The following is a 21,655-nucleotide window of genomic DNA, read 5'->3' on the forward strand; positions in this document are numbered from 1 at the left end:
GAGTCCAATTTTCAGCTTTGCCCTACACATGGTCGTCTGATGGTTAGACGGAGACCTGGAGAGGCCTACAAGCCTGAGAGTCTTGCACCTACTGTGAAATCGGACTCATCAGAGATGACGAACTTAGAAGAACCTCCAGTCCGCTTTTTCAATCCTTATGGTCTTTTACAAACCTCAGCCAGGCAGAGTACAACGTTGTCCCGGAAGAAAAACTTGCTTCCTTTTGCTCTGACAATGTTCCCCAACTCTGAGAAGTGTTTTTTCCAGCAGGGCAATGCTCCATGCCACACAGCCAGGCCAGTAAAGGTGTGGATGGAGTACCACCAGATCAGGACCCTGTCATGGCCAGCCCAATTTCGAGACCTGAATCCCATAAAAAACCTCTGAAATGTGATCAAGAGGAAGATGGATGGTCACAAGCCATGAAAAGAAGCCGAGCTGCTTGAATTCTTGCGCCAGGAGTAGCATAAAGTCACCCAACGGCAATGTGAAAGACTGGTGCAGAGCATGCCAAGACACATGAAAGTTGTGATTTTAAATCAAGGTTATTCCACCAAATATTGATTTCTGAACTCTTCCTAAGTGTAAGCATTAGTATTGTGTAGTTTAAAAATGAATATGAGCTTGTTTTCTTTGCATTATTCAAGATCTGAAGACACTGCATCATTTTTGCTATTTTGACCAATTGTCATTTTTCTGCAAATAAATGATCTAAATGACAATATTTTTATTTGAAATTTGGTAGGAATGTTGCCAGTAGGTTATAGAATAAAACAAAAATGTACATTTTACTTTAACACATACCAATAAATAGTAAAACTAGAGAAACTGATAATTTTGAAGTGGTCTCTTAATTTTTTCCGCGGCTGTATTAGTGCTGTCAAACGATTAAAATATTGAATCGATAAATCGCATTTTTGTCATAGTTAACTCAAAATGAATCGCGATTAATCGTAAATGTATTAATCGCATCGCAATCGCGATAAAAAAATTAACGGTTAATAACGCGTTAAACTGACAGCACTAATATATATGTATATATTTATGTATAGATGTACACATATTTTCCGTGAACTCAATGACAGCCTCCGAGCTGTGCAGTTCTACAAAGTAAATGGACGCTGCGGGGCAAAGAACTCCACGACGCGCAGAGTTGCTCCGCAAAGTCCATTAACTTTGTAGAACTGCACAGCTCGGAGGCTGTCATCCCGCTTATCTCCCGTTTACAACATCCAAAAATGTTTTTATTATTATTATTTAGAAATTCCTTTATCTTTAGGAAACCTAATATGCATAATAACCTGATGAATTCTTGATTTGAAGCCTAGTGCTCCTGTTAGAGAAAGTAGTGGAACAGGTAGTGGAACAGGCTGTTTTTCAAAAAAAAAAAAAACCGTTACATTGGTTGTCAATGGTAACCATTCAAGAGCATTGATATGGAACGGCGATTTAACTTTTCTACTGGGACTACGTCTAAGGTGTGCATCTATACGAACTTATTGTACACCCCATTAGCCAATCAGAAAACAGTATTTCGTTCCAGATGGAGATAAGAATAAATAAATCACTATTAAAACACTGGTAATGGAAGTATCACTTGAGTGTGTATTTACCACTTGTGTTCCTGCATACATAGTGAAAATTGGAGATGCTGGTAAAATGTGTTTAATTTGTAAATCAGGAGGTAACACCAAGAGGGTTGTTACATGGAGAGTTGTAAGGAAGTAAAAATGTGCTGGAACTAGTTTGATGAAAATGAAATGAAATGAATGAATGAATGAAAACAGCTGGGATGTATCAAGACATAAATGCACTAGATTGTTTGACTAAGGTCTGAATCTTTCCTTTCAGCTGGTATACGCTGGACTCCAAACCTGGGAAGAAATGCAAAGAAAGAGGCAGGATCCAGGTGAGCATCCAGTTCACGCGCAACAACAAGACCAGCAGTATGTTTGAACTCTCTGTGCAGTCCAAGCCTCGCTCACCTTTCTTCAAGCTCAAGGATAAAATGAAGGGCTGCAAGCAGCATAGTGGAAACTTCTCCGACTCATCTTCGTTTTTTTTACCATCTTTTGGACCATGTAGTTATATAGCCAAGCAACAGCATCAAGGTTCAGAGCATCCTTCTCAACATCAGTCTGAACTTGAGCCTATACAGTCATTACTAGTAAGGAAACACAAACTTTCGGCTGCCCAATCCCTATCAGATCTCATTGACTCCAACTTCTGCTCTAAAATGGATTCTGAGAGCGGTAAGGTCCATTGTGACTGTCTTGTTAAAGTTCAAGTAATGGGTGTTTGCACTGTAAATCTGTCTAATCCAGGTACCCCGAGTTGCTTGACAAAAATCTAAATGATACAACAGTGGAGAGATGGTGTGGTCCTGGTGTGAAATGATCTAACTAATTTCCTCAAAGATTTATTTCTGATGGTTTCAAAAAATGAATCAAAGTGTTGTTCATTTGCGCTCCGTCTGTGCTGATATGTGTTGTACAAATCATACTGTTAAAGGTTTTGTATAAGAAAAAGTCACAATTTTTAGCGTTTTGAATAAGTCCCATAACAAAAAATCCATTGTAGTGCTACACCAAAAGGAAAGTTGCAAGCACTCATTTAATAAAAGACACAGGACGCAAGTCAAATTAACTTTAGTACCGCCCTCTGTATAATGTACCCTGTCTGGAAGAGATATAGAGGACACATGAGATAACCTCAGGTTGAATTTGGCAAAGGATTGAAAATCAAACTCTTTCACCTGTAGAGCTTACTTGTTTTAATGTATTCAATTCAACAGAAACACACTGCTAAAAGCATATCAGTTTCATATATTGACATTGTAAGAGGTAAATGCCCACTATTAAAATACGAGGGGATCTCCATGAATGTAGGCAACATATGTTTAGTTTTATGTTTAGTTTTATGTCTCTAATTCATGGTGTGCACACTCAAGAAAGTTAGGCCACATAACCTAAAGCTTTGATTGGTGAAGAACCCAGGAAACAGTTGTTGTATGCAGAGTCTCGCCCATCTCAGCTGGTAAAGCTTGTAACTCCTGCAGAGTAGTCATAGGTGTCTTGGTGACCTCTCTCACTCGTCTCCTTCTCGTACAGTCACTCAATTTGCGGGGCGGCCTGCTCTAGCCAGATTTACACATGTGTCATATTCACTTTCACATTAAAGAGGGCTTTTTTTCAGATTTTTTTTGTCAAAAAAGCCATCTTATATTGACCATGATATGAAAGCAATAAAGGGGTGAATACTTATGCAAGCCACTGTATCATTATATTATGAACATTCTTAGAAAGTAGTCTTCTTTGATGGGGATGCATGCCCTATGTCAGGGGTTCCCAACCTTTTCGACTCCGAGGCCAAACTTTTTGTATTTGTAACAGGTCCGGGCCCAACAGACACCCCACTTATTTTAGCTAATCTACTGTATATTCTATGAGGCTCATTGAATCTATATGCAATTAATTCTAATTAATAAGCGATTGTTATGTGTAACAAAAAGCAACATCAAAAAAATCTAACTCTAGATATTGCATCAAAATTGAATTGTGCACCAGAAAACAACATAAAACCACATAGAGCAGTTTTAGTCAAAAGGGATTTATTATCCAAATGAGTTTGGAAACAGAATTTAATTGCAGTAGGCCTTGGCCTATTTGTGCAAAGCAAACAAGCAAGGAAATAAAAGCGGAATTCATGGGTACCAAAGACTTCACTTCTGTGAAGCTCTTTGTTTCCGACTCAACCATTATTCCCATTGTATTATAAGATTTGTGTACCCAATAGTAGCTAGGGAGTCATATATAATAATATATAGTAATAATATTAATAATATAATACTAGTATTGTTTTCTATTGATAGGTTCTTCAAATGTAGACTTTTTAAATGTAGTATTTTCTAATTCTAGTGGTTAGTTAGTTAGCTATCATAGTTAGCTAGCGAACACAGTCATGACTACGAACATAGAACATCTGAATGAGACAGAAAGACAGCGCTATTTAGAAAAAACATTGTTTATTGGCCGGGATCCATGTTTATTACCTTCAACTTAATTTTGTCCCTTAAAGTCTGCAAAGCGTCTGCCCCAACTGTCTTTTCCCGACATATACATTTATCTTGTACACAATCCATCCCCATACACCGGAGATAGCCTGAAGGCTTTCAAGATTACAGATGAATATCAATATGCAGTTGTGACCGACGCTCAACTAGACTTTCGGAAACAAAGATGGCAGCGCTTAAACACAGTGACGTCACATGGTATCCATGAATAGACCCAAAAGATAGCATGCACTCAAAACAAGTGATGAAACATGCAAACGAGACCACTCAGCTAAGTCTAATTAAAATAGGTGATGCTTAAGACATCAAAACAAATAGTTTCAAATCATTTTCAAATAAATACGTTCAAATAGGTCAATATAATGATTCAAATAATTGAAATAATGATTTAAATCTGTGGCTGCAATCTATTATCAACATAAATCATGACAAGAATTACTGGGCAGTAGTTTGTAGTTCTTCACAGAAAAGCATGTCCTCTTGTAGAATACCACTCCAATGATAACGCACAAAAAAAACAGCAGTAATGCAGCTTTACTGCCATCAGTCGACTCGTCTAACTTGTTTTAAAAGGAACGGGCTACCTTTCATCCTTTCCAGGACCTGGTTCTGTATGTGAGTGCTGGATGTCGCGTCTCCAAATGTTGATTCAGATTTGAAGGTTTGAGCGCCTCATTAGACAGCTTTTAAACTGGGCTCAAGGTCCTCACCTCCATTCACAAAACCAAATCTTCTTTAATCAGGGTTGTATTTACGCTGAATTGTAGTAGTTTTCGGTAGTATGGCATTACCAGTGCTGTCATTCTTTCGCTTAAGGAACTTAACTCAATTGTTCCGCTAATATCGCCACAGACTGAACTGTAACTGAGTGCCTTAACTTGATGACGCTGTAAAGTTTGAACAAGATAGGATATTATTTTCATGATCTGTCTGTTATGCCTATTTATATATTTTATATTGTGTTTAAAAAAAATCTAATTTCAATCATTATTGTATTAATATTGTTCTCAACCTAATTTCATTTTTTTGTGAAAAAAAAAAGAAAAAAAACCTGAAACATTTTTGCCGCCCACTGGATGCAGAGCCGCGGACCATGGGTTGGGAAACCCTGCCCTATGGGATTCGATTCCCTTATGGGGCGCTGTTGGCTCTGGGGGGCAGCTCCTCCCCAGACCTTAGTGCTGAAGTGGGCTATCTCTCGGGCCTTTCTGTGTGGAGTTTGCATGTTCTCCCGTGTTCACAAGGGGTTTCCTCCACTAAGAACCCCAAAAGAAAAACATTCAAAATAAGAGAAACTCTCCTGTCCGTCCCTGACCAAGATGGATGGTTCACTTCACTTGGTCCCCGGGCGCCTAAGGCTGCCCACTGCTCCTGGGGTCCTGGAGGAGGGACAGTCCAGGATGGGAAAATGCAGAAGTCATATTCACCGTCAAATTCACCTCGGCCTGAGTGTGCGTGACAAAACTGACTGAGGTCAGCCTTGTTGTTTGTTTGGTAAAAAAGTTGATCAGTTTGGTGGGGGCGGGCGTTCTGCATGAGGGTGAAGTCTGAGAACAGACAAAGTCTAGGGTGTGGTGGGGGTATTTCCCCACTGTGGGTGGGGAAATCTATGTGTTGAGCAGACTGGTTATTATTTCATGACGGTGGGCAATGGCAATTCCACCAACGCAACCGTCCAGGCGAGGTTTGTCCATTGATGAATATCCAACAGGTGTGGTTTGATTTAATGAAAAATAATCCAGAGGTTTTTGCCAAGTTTCGGTGAGACAGAGGAAATCAAGGTTATTGCCGTAATAAATTCACTAAGGGATGAGACCTTTGTTATTTATTGAATGGGTGTTGAGTAGTGCAAGTTTTACATTGCATTGTTTTCCGATGAGCTCTTTGGCCAAAGGCTCTCAGACAGTCAGTGCTCGGTGTTGTTTTTTGTGCCCCCCCCCCCGAATAAACAAACCTTCGATGGCAGCCTTTGTGAATATAGCGGGGGGACGCAGAAGTTGTTTTTGATGATTTCAATGCATCCAGGAATTGTGGGTTGATTGAGTCCAGGAGTTCCAAAATGGAGTATCCCAGCACTGTCAGCTAGAGAGGAAACCAAGCAAATGAAGCAAGTGCAACACAAGACAAAGCAAGACGGCAAATAAGTTACTCACTAGTCTGGCAGAGAGTAGTACCCGGGCGGCTTCCAGAAACGTACGTAGGCGAAGTTATATGCCTACCAACCCTGGTATGACAATGGCACAGAGACTAAACTTATCAATCCCCTTAATGGCCACTGGAATTTGGTGTTTATTTTTCAAGAAATTAGTAGTGTCATCCGCAAGTTGGCTAAGTGTTTGCAAATCAGGACAGTTTTTCAGGTAGGTTGTCAGCATTTCTACGGCCAATAGAAAAGGATATGGGCTAATTGGACACCCTTGTTTAACTCCGACTGGGATCGGAAAGCGTGTTGTAGCACCACCTGTTAATGAAACAGCGGCATTGGTGTTTGCGTAGCATGTTTTAACAAAATTACAAAAAATGTTACTGAATCCAAATAGTTCAAGAGCTTGAAAGAGGAATGTTATATAGTAGACTCTATACTGATATCTATCTATAAATCCAGGAATCTCTGTGTGTCTGTCTAGGGCGTATCTCCCTGACGGTTGTTACGTTAGTTATGAGATTTCGCATGTAGCTTACGCATGTCATGAACCTGTGCATCCTTGATTTTGAAGATTTTTGAAATCATAGTTCGCGAGATATTTGTATTTTACCGTTTCCCGTAGGCACTATGGGTTATCGTTTCCCGTAGCAAGTCCCACTGACCGATCGTGCACCGAAATGACGTCACAATCAAACAATATACGCTTAGCGGTATTAAACTATCCTGCCTTCACTGAAGTTCAGAATAGCGTTGGATACGATAAGGAGGTCCGCATTCAAATTCTTCTTGGTGAACAGATACAGACTTTTGCTCAGGTAATCTTAAGACAGTGATTGATTTTATCTATTTGTTTATTTTTAAGCTTCTTTATATTAAGTTTCAAAGTAACGTCTAGAGTTGTACAGTCATCTAACAGACATAGTAATCCATCAAAATATTCATATTGTTTATTAGTATAGCGTATTTTTACAGTCAGGCATGCAAACTGGTCAGGGGTGAAAAAGGTGAGAAGGTTGCGTGACAGGAAAAATTGCCGCTTCTTCACGCAGGGGTTAAAGCAAAAAAAAATCCTGAGCCTGAACTTTTTTTTCTAGGCCTATGTGGGTGAGTACATTTACAGGGTCAAAAAACAAACAATCAAACAAAAAAAACATTTAGAAATGAATGATGGCAGATTATGGTGGGACTTTTGAAACTGCAATCCCAAGAGGGTCAGCAATACTCCACCTCACTACATATCAAGTTTTGCTGCTAAGCTTTGTCCTTGGAAGATTTCAAGATGACCTACAACCACAAGGTGACATGTTATAAGGGTATGTGAAATTCAGTCAGTGAAAGAAGATTGGATTTGCAACCATTTCATTGAGGATATATGAAAAAGGACAGTGATTCACTTTTTAAACCGTTAAAGAGCAACAGTGAGCTGTAGAATGTAGTTTTATATTGCAACATTTCCATAATTACTTCGTTCAGAAGAAATAATCGTATAATAAAATATACATCTTTTATTCTAGCATACAGTAGCCTAATTGCTGAGGCATTGGCTATATTCATGTTCCTGCCTGGCAAGTGTTGCGTTTTTACTGCGTTGTATCTTCAACAAAAAAACGAACAAGGACATTGTCCAGGTTCTTGTTGGTGGCTTCGTCGACATTTAAGGAAAGCTTTAGCTTTTCCGAAATACGTCTTTTAAACTCTGGTGTTATGCCGTGTGTGTTAAAATAGCTGGCATGCTGATTGGATATTGACAGTTTAGTCAAAGCAATTTTGTATTCAGCTATTTTTTGGCATAAATTCACCAGGGGTTGGGCGAGCTTGCCTGGATTGTGTTCTGCGATGAACGTACACACGCATATTTTCAGGGCACATTAACGGTCAGTTATTGATGCCGGAACATCAGATGTGGTTGTTGCTCCCGGTAAAAGCGTTGTGTGTTGGATAGCACGAACAGCTGCTCTACGAATAAGTGGAAGCACTGGAAGCACCTTTTTCCCGCTAGTTGCATACAGTAGCTTTCTTGAGCACAACAAGAGAGCACCTGCTTCTCTTAACTTCTTACACCGGCTACCAAAAGTCTTACCGAACTTCCCTATCTCTTCTATTCATGCCCAGCGCCATTTCTTTTTCCATCCTTCATCAACTAGGAGGGCATCTTCCCAAGGATTCTTGAACTTACTCTGCTTCGGTCTGACAGTATCTCTACTTTGGCATCTACGTAGGCAGAGCGATACAGAAAAGTCGGTGGTGAAAGCACATTTTCCCAAGACCCGCCCTAATCTACTTCTGATTGGCTAATTATGTTCTTTTGACAGCCTGAGAGTTGTGCTTTTTTCATGTCATTGGCAGACGAACTCATAAACTCGAAAGTAATGGTGATGATAATGAGTTTTCAATATAAAAAAAAATTATATTAGACTTTTTTCCCGCAGCCAAACGCTGCACGCCGGAAATCCGGCACGGTGCCGGAATACTTTAATCCCTGTTCACGAGAAAGTAATGCAGCTGTTCTTCATCTTCCTCTGAATTGCCCCCCCCCCCAAAAAAAACTCCTTGGATCTACACGATTCACGTAAATGGCATATTTCGGTGGGGAAACGGCGAATTTCGCCGAAAAGCGACAAGTTTTCACGCCTGTACAGTACATTTCTGCACTTATTCGACTTACAACTTGGCAAACTCATTTAATAAGCATGGTTGAAATGTAACTGTGATTACAGCACTTATTCATGGCATATGCAAAACGCATGAATTTTACTCTATACAACTCTCTCTCTGAATTCATAGTTCGCGAGATATTTCTATTTTATCGTTTGCGTTCTCTCATTACCTCATTACCATGTTAAGTAGTATATTGTAGTTTGATGTATTTGTATAAGAGTTAGCTTTCTATTCAACGTTGCTGGTTAGCCTAGACCAGTGACCATGCGTTCATGCATCTACTGACGCAATGACAGAGGTTTTCCGATGTATTAGTGTCCTGTGTGTCTGTTGTAATTCGTGTGTACTTTGTTTGCTCATTATTTGAAAACATGAAAAGGAAACATGCATCACAATAATACTTCAGTGTAACCTGTACCTATGTGGCGTGCAAATATGTCTTGCTATTACACTACCCAACAGCTACACCTACGTCTGCTAACACTACAGAATGCATAATTCCTCCGGGCACTGCACTAGTCAATAATAAGTAGAGTAGTTCATTCTGGAATCACTACTTCCCTCACGTGTGCGTTTTTCTCACTTTTGCAAAGTGCCCAATCTTTGAACAAGTGCTGCGTGTTTTCTTGGCTGCAGGACATTTTGGAGAATTTGCCATATGCTGATCTGAGTCACATCTGTAACACCTACGTGCATTTCTGTTACTGTCTTCCCTTTCCTTTCTCTCGTACGTTTCACCTTTTCTCTGTTTCCTTACGCCATCATAGCGTTTATTTCCACTCTTTGAAAATGCATTCACCTCACGCACTTGCATTTCTCCACTAGTGAGCGTTTTGTGTTGGCATCACGCAAGGCCGACTCAATTTGTCCTGCAAGCTGAATAGCCTTATTCAGGGTCAGTCCTGTTTCAAGTAGTAAACGTTCACGTATGCGACTACTGTGCGCTTTCTCCACGAGTTGGTCGCGCAGCATGTCTTGCTCAGCAGTACCAAATTCACAATGTGGTAGCATTTCTCGCAGCGCAGAGACATACTGTGCAATAGTTTCATCTTGCCTCTGAGCTTGTTGGCGAAACTTATGTCTTTCAGCAGTTACGTTTACTTTAGGCATAAAATGAGCAGTAAGGGCAGTAATAGACTGTTTGTATGTATTACCGGGATCTGAGAAGGTGAAGAAAATCCTCTGTCCTTCGGTTCCTATGCAGTGTAGCTATGTAGCACGCACGCGGGCTTCCGACCATTTCTGTCCCTCAACGTCTATCACAAGCAGATAGTTTTAGAACATTTTTAGCCATGTTCCAAACGGGATTGCAGGTTCTCCTGGGTATTGTAAGTAAGTGGGAGGTAATGGGGTTGTATTCATAGCCATCCTCGTGTAGGTAGGTATACTAACTGGAGGAGACAGAGGTCTACTTTCATCAACTTTTACTTCAGACTCCACTCACATATCATCACATTCCTTCTCTTCACCTGTATCATTACAATCCAATTGTCATCTGTATTAGCAGCGCCACCTAACGTGTTGGCCTATTATGCATTACTATAAATATGAGAACACAACACTGTGCTTTTGGCTTTTCAGGACCTCACAACAATTATTGTAGTCATTTAGGCCACTACTAATGAGGTGGTCATGTTTCTGTGAAGAGAGCTTGCAGCAGAGGCAATACAGATAATTGTTTTTTCTTATATAAAAGCCAGCTTCTCTTGATTTTCTCCCCATTTACTAATTTCCTGTAGAAGTGGTTGTGGTGGCAGCTTCTCCCATCATCTCTTTTTAGAAATGTAAAAATACATTTATGGATGTGTCAAAAGACCAGATACTGTACTCCATGTAGGTTATCAGTGAAGTTACGTTTGCTAGTAAAAGCCTACGCAGCAAATTACCAAAGTAACAGTTGCTAGCTAGCTATAGCTAGCCTAAGGGACAGCAATGAAACGTCCAATATTAGGTGATGCACAATACAACATGTATTTAGTTTGACACCTTAATGGCTGAGATGAGAAGACGTACCTCTATACTTGGTCATCTCCACGGTATTAAGCGTGTTCAGCTCTAGGTTGTTGCGACCGCACCACAGGGCCAGCTGTTCAACCGCCCGCCTATATGCAGACTCATCATCATCACGGATGAGGCCGATGACTGATGTGTCGTCTGCAAATTTTAGGAGTTTAACAGATGGGTCTCCTGAGGTGCAGTCGTTTGTGTAGAGTGAGAAGAGCAGTGGGGAGAGCACGCATCCCTGAGGTGTGCCAGTGCTGACTGACCGGGTGTTGGATGTTGTTTCACCCAGCTTCACCTGCTGCTTCCTGTCTATCAGGAAGTTTGTGATCCACTGACAGGTGGAGGCGGGCATTATGTTATCAGTTAAAGTCATATACAATCAATGTATCAATCAATTTGAAGATTATTAAATTTCAAGTAACTAGGGCCAATAGTTTTCCGCGTCAAAAAAAAGCAAATTCCGTGTCACGTTTTTGATGATTCCGTGATTCCGCGTCAGAAAAAAAAAACAGCCGTAAAATGCCTTTCTGCACGTTAACTGTATGAAAAACTCTGTTGATAGTGATGTTGCCTAGCAACGCTGTTTGCGTGCCTGCAGCTCTCTCAGTTAAGATAGTGAGAGTTCAGTTTGTCGCCAAGTAGTTGACCGTACTGTGCCTTATACATTTCCAATGCTTAAAACATCATTGTTCGACCTGTATGTGAGGCATTATGTGCATACCCAATGAAAGTAAGGGTTTTCATGAAGTTGCTACTGTGATAGATCGTGTTTTAAATACCAAATTTTGGGCTACCTGCTAGTGTTAGCATGCATGCTAAGCGGAGATTTAGCTAACGTTCTGTTCTTATGTTGATACGCTGTAATAAAGTCCTGTTAAGATTTCGACTGGGTGAGATATGAACGAGATCCATGTTGGTAGTGTAATGTCCACTTTTATATGTATCTAGTAATATTAGTTGTGTAATTGTTATTGTGTAGCAATAACTCATGTTAATGTAATTCAGTGCAGTGCTAATTAGTCCCCATAAAAAAGACTGCTTTGGTAACTCAGTGATTAATACGTGCCCTTCTTAGATTGTTGTTTGCCAGCCATCAACAGAACAGAAGACTTAACATTTCTTGTTTTTAATGCGATTAGGAAGATGAGCAAATTAACGTGACTACCGTTGGAAAAGGGGGCGTGGCCGGAGCAGAGTTCAGCGCAGACGTGACATTTTCTGACTGCTTTTGTTCTTTAATGTTTGTTCATTGTTGCAATCGTTGTCATGTTTATTTGAAAGAATTTCAGTTTTACAGGGTAAAATGCTGTAATTTGGCCGATTTTGATGCACAAAATTATGTTTCCGTTTGAAAAGTTGCAATTCCGTTATCAATGGTCCATTCCGTTTCAGATGGTCCATTCCGCGTATTCCGTCCGTTTTCCGTTTTCGCGGAAAACTATTGGCCCTACAGTAAAGAAAAGTATGTTGCTTTTCTGTCCAGATATGTGGGTGGCATCTGCTCTCTTTGTCTCCTCTCAGACTGTGTCTTCAGTCTCAGATTCTTCTTTCTCTCTTTCTCCCTCTACTTCAGATTCTAATTCAGATTCTCCACTCTCCATCTCTGCCCTACAAAGGCAAAGAGCAGTATGTGCATTTTTTCAAAAAAAATCTTTTTGCAGAAATTGAAAGTGCAGGGTCAGCTCTTCAATCTGTGAAAATGTTATGTTGATCAATAAACTGTTTCATGTAAATATTTGCAATTTAAATTTGCAGTGTGTATAGAAAAGTAGAAGTAGAGTAAAACCAAGCCAATTGCAGTATATGTCTTTACTGCAGTTTGCCCTGCTTCTACATGCAATACCTTAATGTATGCGTGTGTAATTTTAAGCAGTAATACAAAGGCAAAACGCAGTATAGCCTATAAAATTACCAGATTTTGCAAAAATGTAAAAAAAAAACTTAAAGGGTGGTGTTCACCTCACTTTAATCTATCTAATGATACATTTTGTTGTTAAATATAATTTAAAACTTTTACTTTTACTTAAAAAAAAACACAAAAAGCTGTTTTTCTCAGTTTGGGGTTTTTGCACTTACTGCTCTTTGGCTTTGCCTGTCCCTGTTTCTTCTATTACTCCTCTCTTCCTACCTGTTTCTTCATCTCCACCCTCTATTTCATCTTTCTCTGTCTCCCCTTTCTCTGTTTCTTCCTTCTCTTTTGGTCTTTTTTCATTTTCTCCCCTTTTCTCTTCTCCACTCTTTGGTTCTCCACTGTCATGATTTTGTTCTCTTACCAGCCCTCTCACTCTTTCTCCTCTCTCTAATTGACCTCCTGGTGTTTCTCCTCTCCCTGTGCTCTCTGCATCATTGCCTGAAAGAATATGTTTAATTTAAGAGTTGTGGGGCTGAGAACACCAGTTAAGGAGCCTGTCAATAACACTGACAACATAAGTTAAAGGAATACTCATGTACTGCCTATGTCTTCATAAATAGCCTTTACAGCATGTTTTTTTTTTCACATGGAGAACTGACTTGTTTTCAAATAATCCATGTTTCCAGTGTATTTCGTTTACAGGCTACTCTACACCGTTCATGACTTAAAATAGCGCATTGATTAAGCATAGAGGCCTATTCAGTGAATCAACAGCTTTGCTCCCGGCCCACGTTTCTATGCGAGCACGGACATGTCATCATGAAAGTAAAAAAACAATGTATTTGACCTTGACCGCGGAAATGGAAGATTCTATAGCTAAGCTAAAACATTTCACTTAGCTATCTTAACTGGCTTGCACATAATCTGTCTACAATTTCTCAATGAATTAGCCTTATCTGCAGCGATATGCGTGAGGATAATTACTCCAGCATTTTCAATTGCTGAAAGAATTTACGTTTTATTAGGCCTATTTAGATGGAACCGGGAAGGCTGGCTTGTTACCTGCATCATTGTATTTGAAAGCACGTTATTAATAGCGTTTGTCCCTGTCTTAATGCGATGTTGTGCGAACCAAAACAACGTTTAAAAACGTGAATTAATCTTCTTCAGACTTACTTTGAACTTGAGGCTTTTTGCGGGCATCTGTGGGAATGGGAGCACTTGATAGTCTTTTCAAAAATCGCCTGATATCCATGGCTAATTACCGGTAATCTTTTCCTAACAGGTAGGCAGGCAGACTAAAACACAACCTGATTGGTGTCGCCGCTGCAGCCACAAGGCACTGATTGGAGGGTCACAGACCATAATACAGCAGTAGAAAATGATTCACACTACAGCGTTTATATGATCAACCATATGAAACGTAGTATTAGGTGTTTTAAGATGACACAAGTTTATTTCGGATTATTCCAACGGAAGAATACAAGGCGCAGAAAACATTGAGCTGCGTAAACGCCTCTTAGAGGCGGATAAACGCTATTAAGAGGTGCATAAACGCTATTTCCAAAATTCCAGAGGTGCGTAAACTGCGTTTACGTGCGTTTACCCTCCACTACAGCCCTGTCGCCTATAGCAATTATATTATCTATTTGTATAGCGCACCTGCGTTAGCCGACCAGTTCAGCTTGTCGTCCAGATGCACCCCCAGGAACTTGTAGGTCTGCACCACCGCAATGTCCTTGCCCTGGATGGTAATAATAGGCTGCAGATGTGGCTTAGACCTACGATAGTCAATGACCAACTCCTTGGTCTTGCTGGTGTTAGGAAGTAGGACATTCCTGTCGTTCCAGTTGCCGAAGGCTCTCGTCAGTTCCCTGTGCTCTCTATTTGTAGATCTGAACAAGGTACCCTGATAGAATAGAGGGAGGTGTTGTTTTTTTCCGCATTTCCAAAGACCAAAACACAGGAGGAAAGGGTCAGCTATGGATTAAACAGTGTGGGAGACCCCACTGCCAACTCAATGTATCGAAGATGAACAAACACACGGTTGTCTGCTCCAAAGTAAATGAAGCTGCTTGCAGCTAGGTAGCAAACTAGCTAATTAAGTTATCTAGTTGAGAGAACATCCCCAAACAGTTATGGTTCATGTCAACTAGTAATGTTACCCCTTCTAGTACATAACAAGTCTCTCCATAAAATGTTTTAATGTTTAAATTAAAATGTTAGTATTACCGTCTGCTAGCTAGGATAGCTCCTTGTGCATTTACAAACACCAGCAAGTTGCAAAGAGCTTAACATACTGTATCAATGTTGACCAACACGTCCCAAAAGGCCATTATGAACTATGAACATATTTTGTGAATGGGCCACCTACTCATGAGTATCCCAAGGTATGCATAAGGCTCAACCTGAAAGCAATAACCTGGCGATCTGATACAAAGCATTACATCAGGATCATAATTTAACAAGCAAGTTACAGTGATTGTGAAATTATTTCAGCAACATGCATGCACATTCCTTGAACAATAACATGTGTTGGGGATTTAAGGTTCAGACTGGAGCCACACAGACCACACAGGAAACAAGGTTGCACTCAATGTTCGTTTATTTTCTTTAGTCCAGAAAAGGGGGAATTGGTGACAACTGGATGAGTGCCAATGATGATGTACCAATGGTTCTACAAAACAGAAAATAAGCTTACAGCATTTTATCCAAATATAAACAGGAATATAGCCTTCCAATCATAACACATGCCACATCAAATGTAGACAATTCAAACCATATTTAGACAGGCTTCAATAAACTACACAATAAACAGGTCAAATCAACCATTAAACTTATTATTAACATATTAGCAAATAAATCATAAACATGATCCTCATCAATAAGTGAGACTTTACTTACATTGAAACAATTGCAAAAGACACATGGCACACCTCACCAAACAATATCCAGCCGCATGTGTTCAGGGACAAAGAGAGGAAGTCCCGCCCATCTAGGTCTGTATTTATAGGGGAAGCAATGATTGACAGGTAGCCTCACAGGTAGTCCCACCTTGTGGAGCGGAGGGGGAATGGAATTGTAGTTTTTTGGACTTGTAGTTTCTAACAGCCGCCCCCGGATTTGTGCAGCAAATACGTTACGTGGTTTCTTCTTCAATGATTTCAGGAAGTGGAATTAATCTGGAGACAGGGCGTGGGTATTCTCGACCTTGAATGACTACCTTTGCACTGCGAACCTTTCCATCCTTCCCAGGGTAGGCTTCAGTGATCCTTCCGATAGGCCAGGATGCTCGAGGAAGCTGGGGGTCAATCAACATCACAACCTGACCTGAATCCAAATTCTCCTTGCCTGTTTTCCATTTTTGCCTGACTTGAAGGTTTGGAAGGTAGGATCGGATGAAAGCTGACCAGAATTGATCAGCCAAGATTTGACTGTGGCGCCATCTTCTCTTGCCAAGGAGATCCCTGGGACAGTAGATTGCTTGGGGAAGAGAGGAATCAGGCCGCCCCATCAATAACATATTTGGTGTAACTGGATCAAGGTCAGCAAGGTCAGAAGAAATGTATGCAAGGGGTTTTGAGTTCAGAATGAATGCCCTCAACTTCAATCAGGACTGTATGTAGGACTGTTTCAGTTGTTGGTTGGTTTGTCCATGGAAAGGAGCTCTGAGGGGGAGGATGTGAACATCACGATGGCTGATTTGTTCACATTGACATCATGGAGAATGGTTAGGTGAATCTCCTTACAGATGTTACATGGCCTCTTTAATGTGCATTTGTCAATTTTGTGCGTCCTCCCACATTTACTGCATCTATCCTTTTCTTTAATCCATTTCAGAATGTCGGTTTTGGAGAGTTTCTTGAATTCTGCGCATGCACCAAGGAAATGGTCTCTGACGTTACAGTGAGGACAGTAAGGCTTGGGCTTAATTTGTACCTCCTCCTGGCTGTTGTAGGCTCCTCTTGATGCGGCATCCGTTTCCCATGTTGACAGGTAGACAGAGGAGACAGGTCTAGGGGGCCGGCGTTCAGTTACAGCTTGTGGTCTTTCCTGTCTATGGAGTTCAACGGCTCTCTCCGATATGCGTTTAGCCCTCGTCTTTGACTGAAGCCAGGTTGAAAGGTCAAGGAGGGAGTAAGTTCGGTTTGCCTCCCCAGTAATAATGCCATGCCTAATGCAGTACTCAACAAATCCATCTCTGTACTGCACAGGGAGTTTACTAAGCAGTCGGTCGACATGAGAGCCACATCTTAACTCAGAGCCATTAGGGCCCTCTAGAGACAGCAACATTCCTACCAAAGCATGGATGGAAAGCGAGAAATCATCCAAGGCCTCTACATCACTTATGCGAATGGTGGGGGAATTTAGTATGGCTCCAATCTCGCTCTGAACAAGGAGCCTTGGCTGACCATATTTCTCTTCAAGCGCTGCAAGAGCTGTGGAATATGGTCTAGCATCATGCATGCTGGATCTGGCCAGTTTGTTAGCACCTGGGTGCTGCAGATGGTCCAAGAGGATCTGATATTTATACTGTTCAGTAAGATGTGGGTGATTTTCAAGGAGGTTACCAAGAGCCATTCTCAGGAGGGCGAACTCACTCTCTCGACCACTCTTGAACACAGGAAGTGAAGGTCTTGGTATCCCATATGCAGAGGCTATTAACAGATCCATGTTATTGGGGGGTTGAATATGTGGATAAAGAGATTGTGGCTGCTGGGATGATGTAACCTGCACTGGTGGCAGTGTACCGGTCAAAGTGGGCAGTCTAGGACCAGGCATGGATGCAGTGTAAACGGGAGCTTGGACAGTAACTGACGCTGTAGTTGCACGGTCAAGATGAAGGGAGGAGTGTGATACACTGGCAGAGGCATGGTGACTGGAAGGCTGGGCGGATACACTAGGCACGGACAGCATTGCAGCTTGAGCCGTAGCTACAGAGGGCAAAGGGCGAGACTGAATAGAGCCTGTGGACAATGGAGCTGTTTGGAGCTGAGGCAATGTTTCGGGGATCCTGGGAAGGCCAGCTTGAGTGAATAGAGGAAACTGTGAAGCCGCAAGACTTTGATTGGCAGCATGTGTAATTCTTGAGTGGGCAGGAGTGAATATTCTGGATGGAGGCAGATCATGAAAGGAAGAGGTGGCTATATTAGGAGGTGAAGGAAAGAGAGCGGCAGCTCCACCAGGGTCATCAAAGAGGTTTTGTTGAATGAAACTAGACACAAGCTGGGCTGATTCAAGCTCTTGTTCTTTCCGGCGAATGCGTCTATCAATCTCAACCTTCTTGACAATTCTCTGTCTCTCCTTGTGTGCCTCTTCCTGCCACTGCTGAGCAGCCTTGGCGTTCTCATCGATCAGTTTGCACTGTTCATCAAGTTCCTCTTCCTCCTGTCTTTCTCTAAGCAGCTCCTCCAGCTCATCTCTCTTCTTCTTTACATCAAGTATGCTGACTTGGAGGTCACTCAAACAACTAGTGTTGCTGCAACCAGAATGCCTACTGGTGTGAGATCCAGGGAGACTAAAGGTTGGTTTTGTACGCGTCCTCTTACTACAAGAACTACGGGAGCCATGCGATTGTGTATACGGCCTTCGTGGTAACATAGGAATACTGTAGAAATCAGTCGGCCGTGTTTGCCTTTTAGGTCTAGTCCCTAGGTCACGGGCAGGTGGCTTTAAGATGACTTCATAAGGTACTGATGGCAAAGGGATTTGGGCCTGTTCGTGAGAGGTAGGTAAAGGCAGTTTAGGTGAAAGGCTAGGCTCAGTTTGGTCCGGGGGTATAGATGGCTTAGGTGATGTTTGAGGGGGGGCATAAAGCCAGGTCTCGTCTGATTCACCTTGGGATCCATCTGCACGCTCAGTGGGGGGAGCCTGGCCTTCAGTAGTCCTGAGGTTAAGGGGCTCATCAGTAAGCCTTGGCTCATCTGGTTGTAGATCAGCCATTGTCTCTGTGTGTGGCGTGTGGCTCAGTCTCCGGCTCGAAGGACCAATTTGTTGGGGATTTAAGGTTCAGACTGGAGCCACACAGACCACACAGGAAACAAGGTTGCACTCAATGTTCGTTTATTTTCTTTAGTCCAAAAAGGGGGAATTGGTGACAACTGGATGAGTGCCAATGATGATGTACCAATGGTTCTACAAAACAGAAAATAAGCTTACAGCATTTTATCCAAATATAAACAGGAATATAGCCTTCCAATCATAACACATGCCACATCAAATGTAGACAATTCAAACCATATTTAGACAGGCTTCAATAAACTACACAATAAACAGGTCAAATCAACCATTAAACTTATTATTAACATATTAGCAAATAAATCATAAACATGATCCTCATCAATAAGTGAGACTTTACTTACATTGAAACAATTGCAAAAGACACATGGCACACCTCACCAAACAATTTCCAGCCGCATGTGTTCAGGGACAAAGAGAGGAAATCCCGCCCATCTAGGTCTGTATTTATAGGGGAAGCAATGATTGACAGGTAGACTCACAGGTAGTCCCACCTTGTGGAGCGGAGGGGGAATGGAATTGTAGTTTTTTGGACTTGTAGTTTCTAACAACATTACTAGCAGCTATCTTGCTCCACACTGCTACGTTAATGTACTGTACTTTAGATTATTACCATCCTAGCTAGCTAGCTAGCTATGCTACCTCTGCAGAGTCTCTCGCAAGAGACAGAATAAAGAATAAGAATGAAGAATCTTTGTAGGTTATTAGAAGCTAGCTTGAAATATTATATACAGAACCTATGCAGCAGTGCAAGAAACATGACTGGTGTAAAAGGTTGTGCTGGTTGCATTTAATGAAGAGGTTGTGGGGTTTCTCATTTTTTTGATTGAGACCTGTATGCTTTTGCTTCGATTTGCTTAATTTTTTGGATATATCCTTCCACTGCATTTTGCAGTCCCTTTTGCCTTGATCTGGAAGATATCGCGGAGATATTACTCCAAAAAATATCACTGACACTGACAGATATAGCGCTTGTCTCCATCCAGGCCATGGCTTTTGGGTTGACAGTCCTGGAAGTTTTGACGCATGTAGCAACAGTAACTAAGGGGGCGGGTCTTTTGCAAACAGTCAGGCTAGTTTTACATCAAGACAAAATATGTTTCAATGTTCCAACACCCAAACACAACTTCAGCTTCTTCAGCTAATGACCAGTGAATGGACCTTCCAGACACAGGTGTCATTATACGACAATCACTTGAGACACATTCACTGCACACTGATCCCCATTTCACTAATTGTGAGACTACTAGCGCCAATTGGCTGGACCTCTGTTGAATTAGTTGAAAGGGGGTGAATACTTATGCAATCACTTACTTTCATAACATATTTTTATTTAATTTACATAACTGTGTAGAAATCTGATTTCACTTTGACATTAAAGAGGGCTTTTTTGTGATTTTTTTTTGTCCAAAAAGCCAACTTATATTGACCATGACCATATAAAAGCAATACAAGGGTAAAACATCAAAGGGGGTGAATACTTATGCAAGGCACTGTATATGTGTTATTTGTAATTATGGATTATGGTGATGGGTAAAAATGTTGTCATAGCCATCAGCATTCTCAGGTTAAGATCCTCCTATATTTGAGAGTAGAGCGACAGAAACAGGAGTATCATAACATTTGTCATAAACACACCAAAATGATACATAAATATATATTTATTTGAATAAATAATAAATAATTTGGACATAGTCCAATATGGTATATAAAGAGAGAAAGAGGTAGAAGGAGAGGGAGAAGTTGCCCGGCATGGTCATTTTCTTCATTTTAGTAAATTTAGATGCTTAATTCCTTGTTCTGTTTATTGTCGACTTCTAGGATTTGGGTTAGATTAACTTCCCAGGTGGGAGTTAAGACTGTGTTCCAATCCCTCTTTAACTTGACTGCTGAATTTGTGTCAACTCCACTGGTAGACTTTGGGCTTTAATCACCACACTGACCTTGCCCATGAGAAAGAGGAGTGAAGTAGGTGAGCAAGAGCAGGAGAGCATGCCTGTCGGAGCGAGCCATCTCTGTCTTATCTCACACACCCCTCACAGCCTCCTCCCCACAGTGGAGCCAGAGGTTGAGAGGGTGTATGACAATTTGTAAATCATGCCTAGACCCATGTACACAGAGGCCTGAACAGTGGTGTCTATAGGATGCATTAAAGAGGAATGTTTTTAGTCTTAGTTTTTAGACTTAAAGATCGCTTTGTGTATGGAGACAGGAACATTATTCCAAAGGGGGCCTTGATAACAGAAGGCTCTGCCTCCTATTGTTCTTTTTGATACTCTAGTAATTATAAGAAGACCTGCAACCTGGGAATTACTTGAGGTAATTTAGGGCTTGGCCATTTGTATGTTAGAAGTATTTGAAATCAATTCTACTTTTGATAGAGAGCCGGTGCAAAGAGGCAAGTACAGGTAAGATATGTTCACATTGTTTAGTGTTGTTAAGTGTGCGAGCAGCAGCGTTCTGTATTAGTTGAATGCTCTTCAGTTGATATATCCGGACATGGGATTGCTGTAGTCGAGTAAAGAATAAGTAAATGCATGGATTCGTTTTTCTGTATCTTAAAGGGAGAGGACTTTTCCAATTTTGGCAATATTGCGTAGATGGAATAATTATGTCTTTGACAGGGGCATAACTATAGGGAGTGCAGCTGGTGCGGTTGCACCTGGGCCCGTAGACATATTTATGGCTAGCGACGGGCCCCCCAGTACTCGGGGGGCACTGTGGTGTGAGCCAATGAGCCCCCCATTTACGGGCTACAATGCCCGCGGGGACACAGGTTCGATTCCGGCCTGCTGTAGTTTCCTGATCCTCTCCCCACCTCTTCACTCCTCCTCACTTCCTGTCCAAAATACTTCACTGTCCTATCCAAATAAAGGCTAAAAAAGCCCATAAATAATTCTTAAAA

At 41.3% G+C, this 21,655-nt stretch overlaps 1 protein-coding gene across 1 annotated transcript in view; it reads left to right on the plus strand.

Moving 5' to 3' along the window:
- rab11fip2 (RAB11 family interacting protein 2 (class I)) overlaps positions 1–21,655 on the plus strand; it is a gene marked incomplete at both ends in the record, with an annotated part of 82,013 nt that overhangs the window by 18,200 nt on the left and 42,158 nt on the right. The window contains one exon of the mRNA XM_080848444.1: positions 1,852–2,252. Coding sequence (XP_080704570.1) covers positions 1,852–2,252 — 401 coding nt within the window. The remainder of the gene's footprint in view (positions 1–1,851; positions 2,253–21,655) is intronic.

Source organism: Sprattus sprattus (assembly GCF_963457725.1).
Source record: "Sprattus sprattus genome assembly, chromosome: 12".
NCBI lineage: Eukaryota > Metazoa > Chordata > Actinopteri > Clupeiformes > Clupeidae > Sprattus > Sprattus sprattus.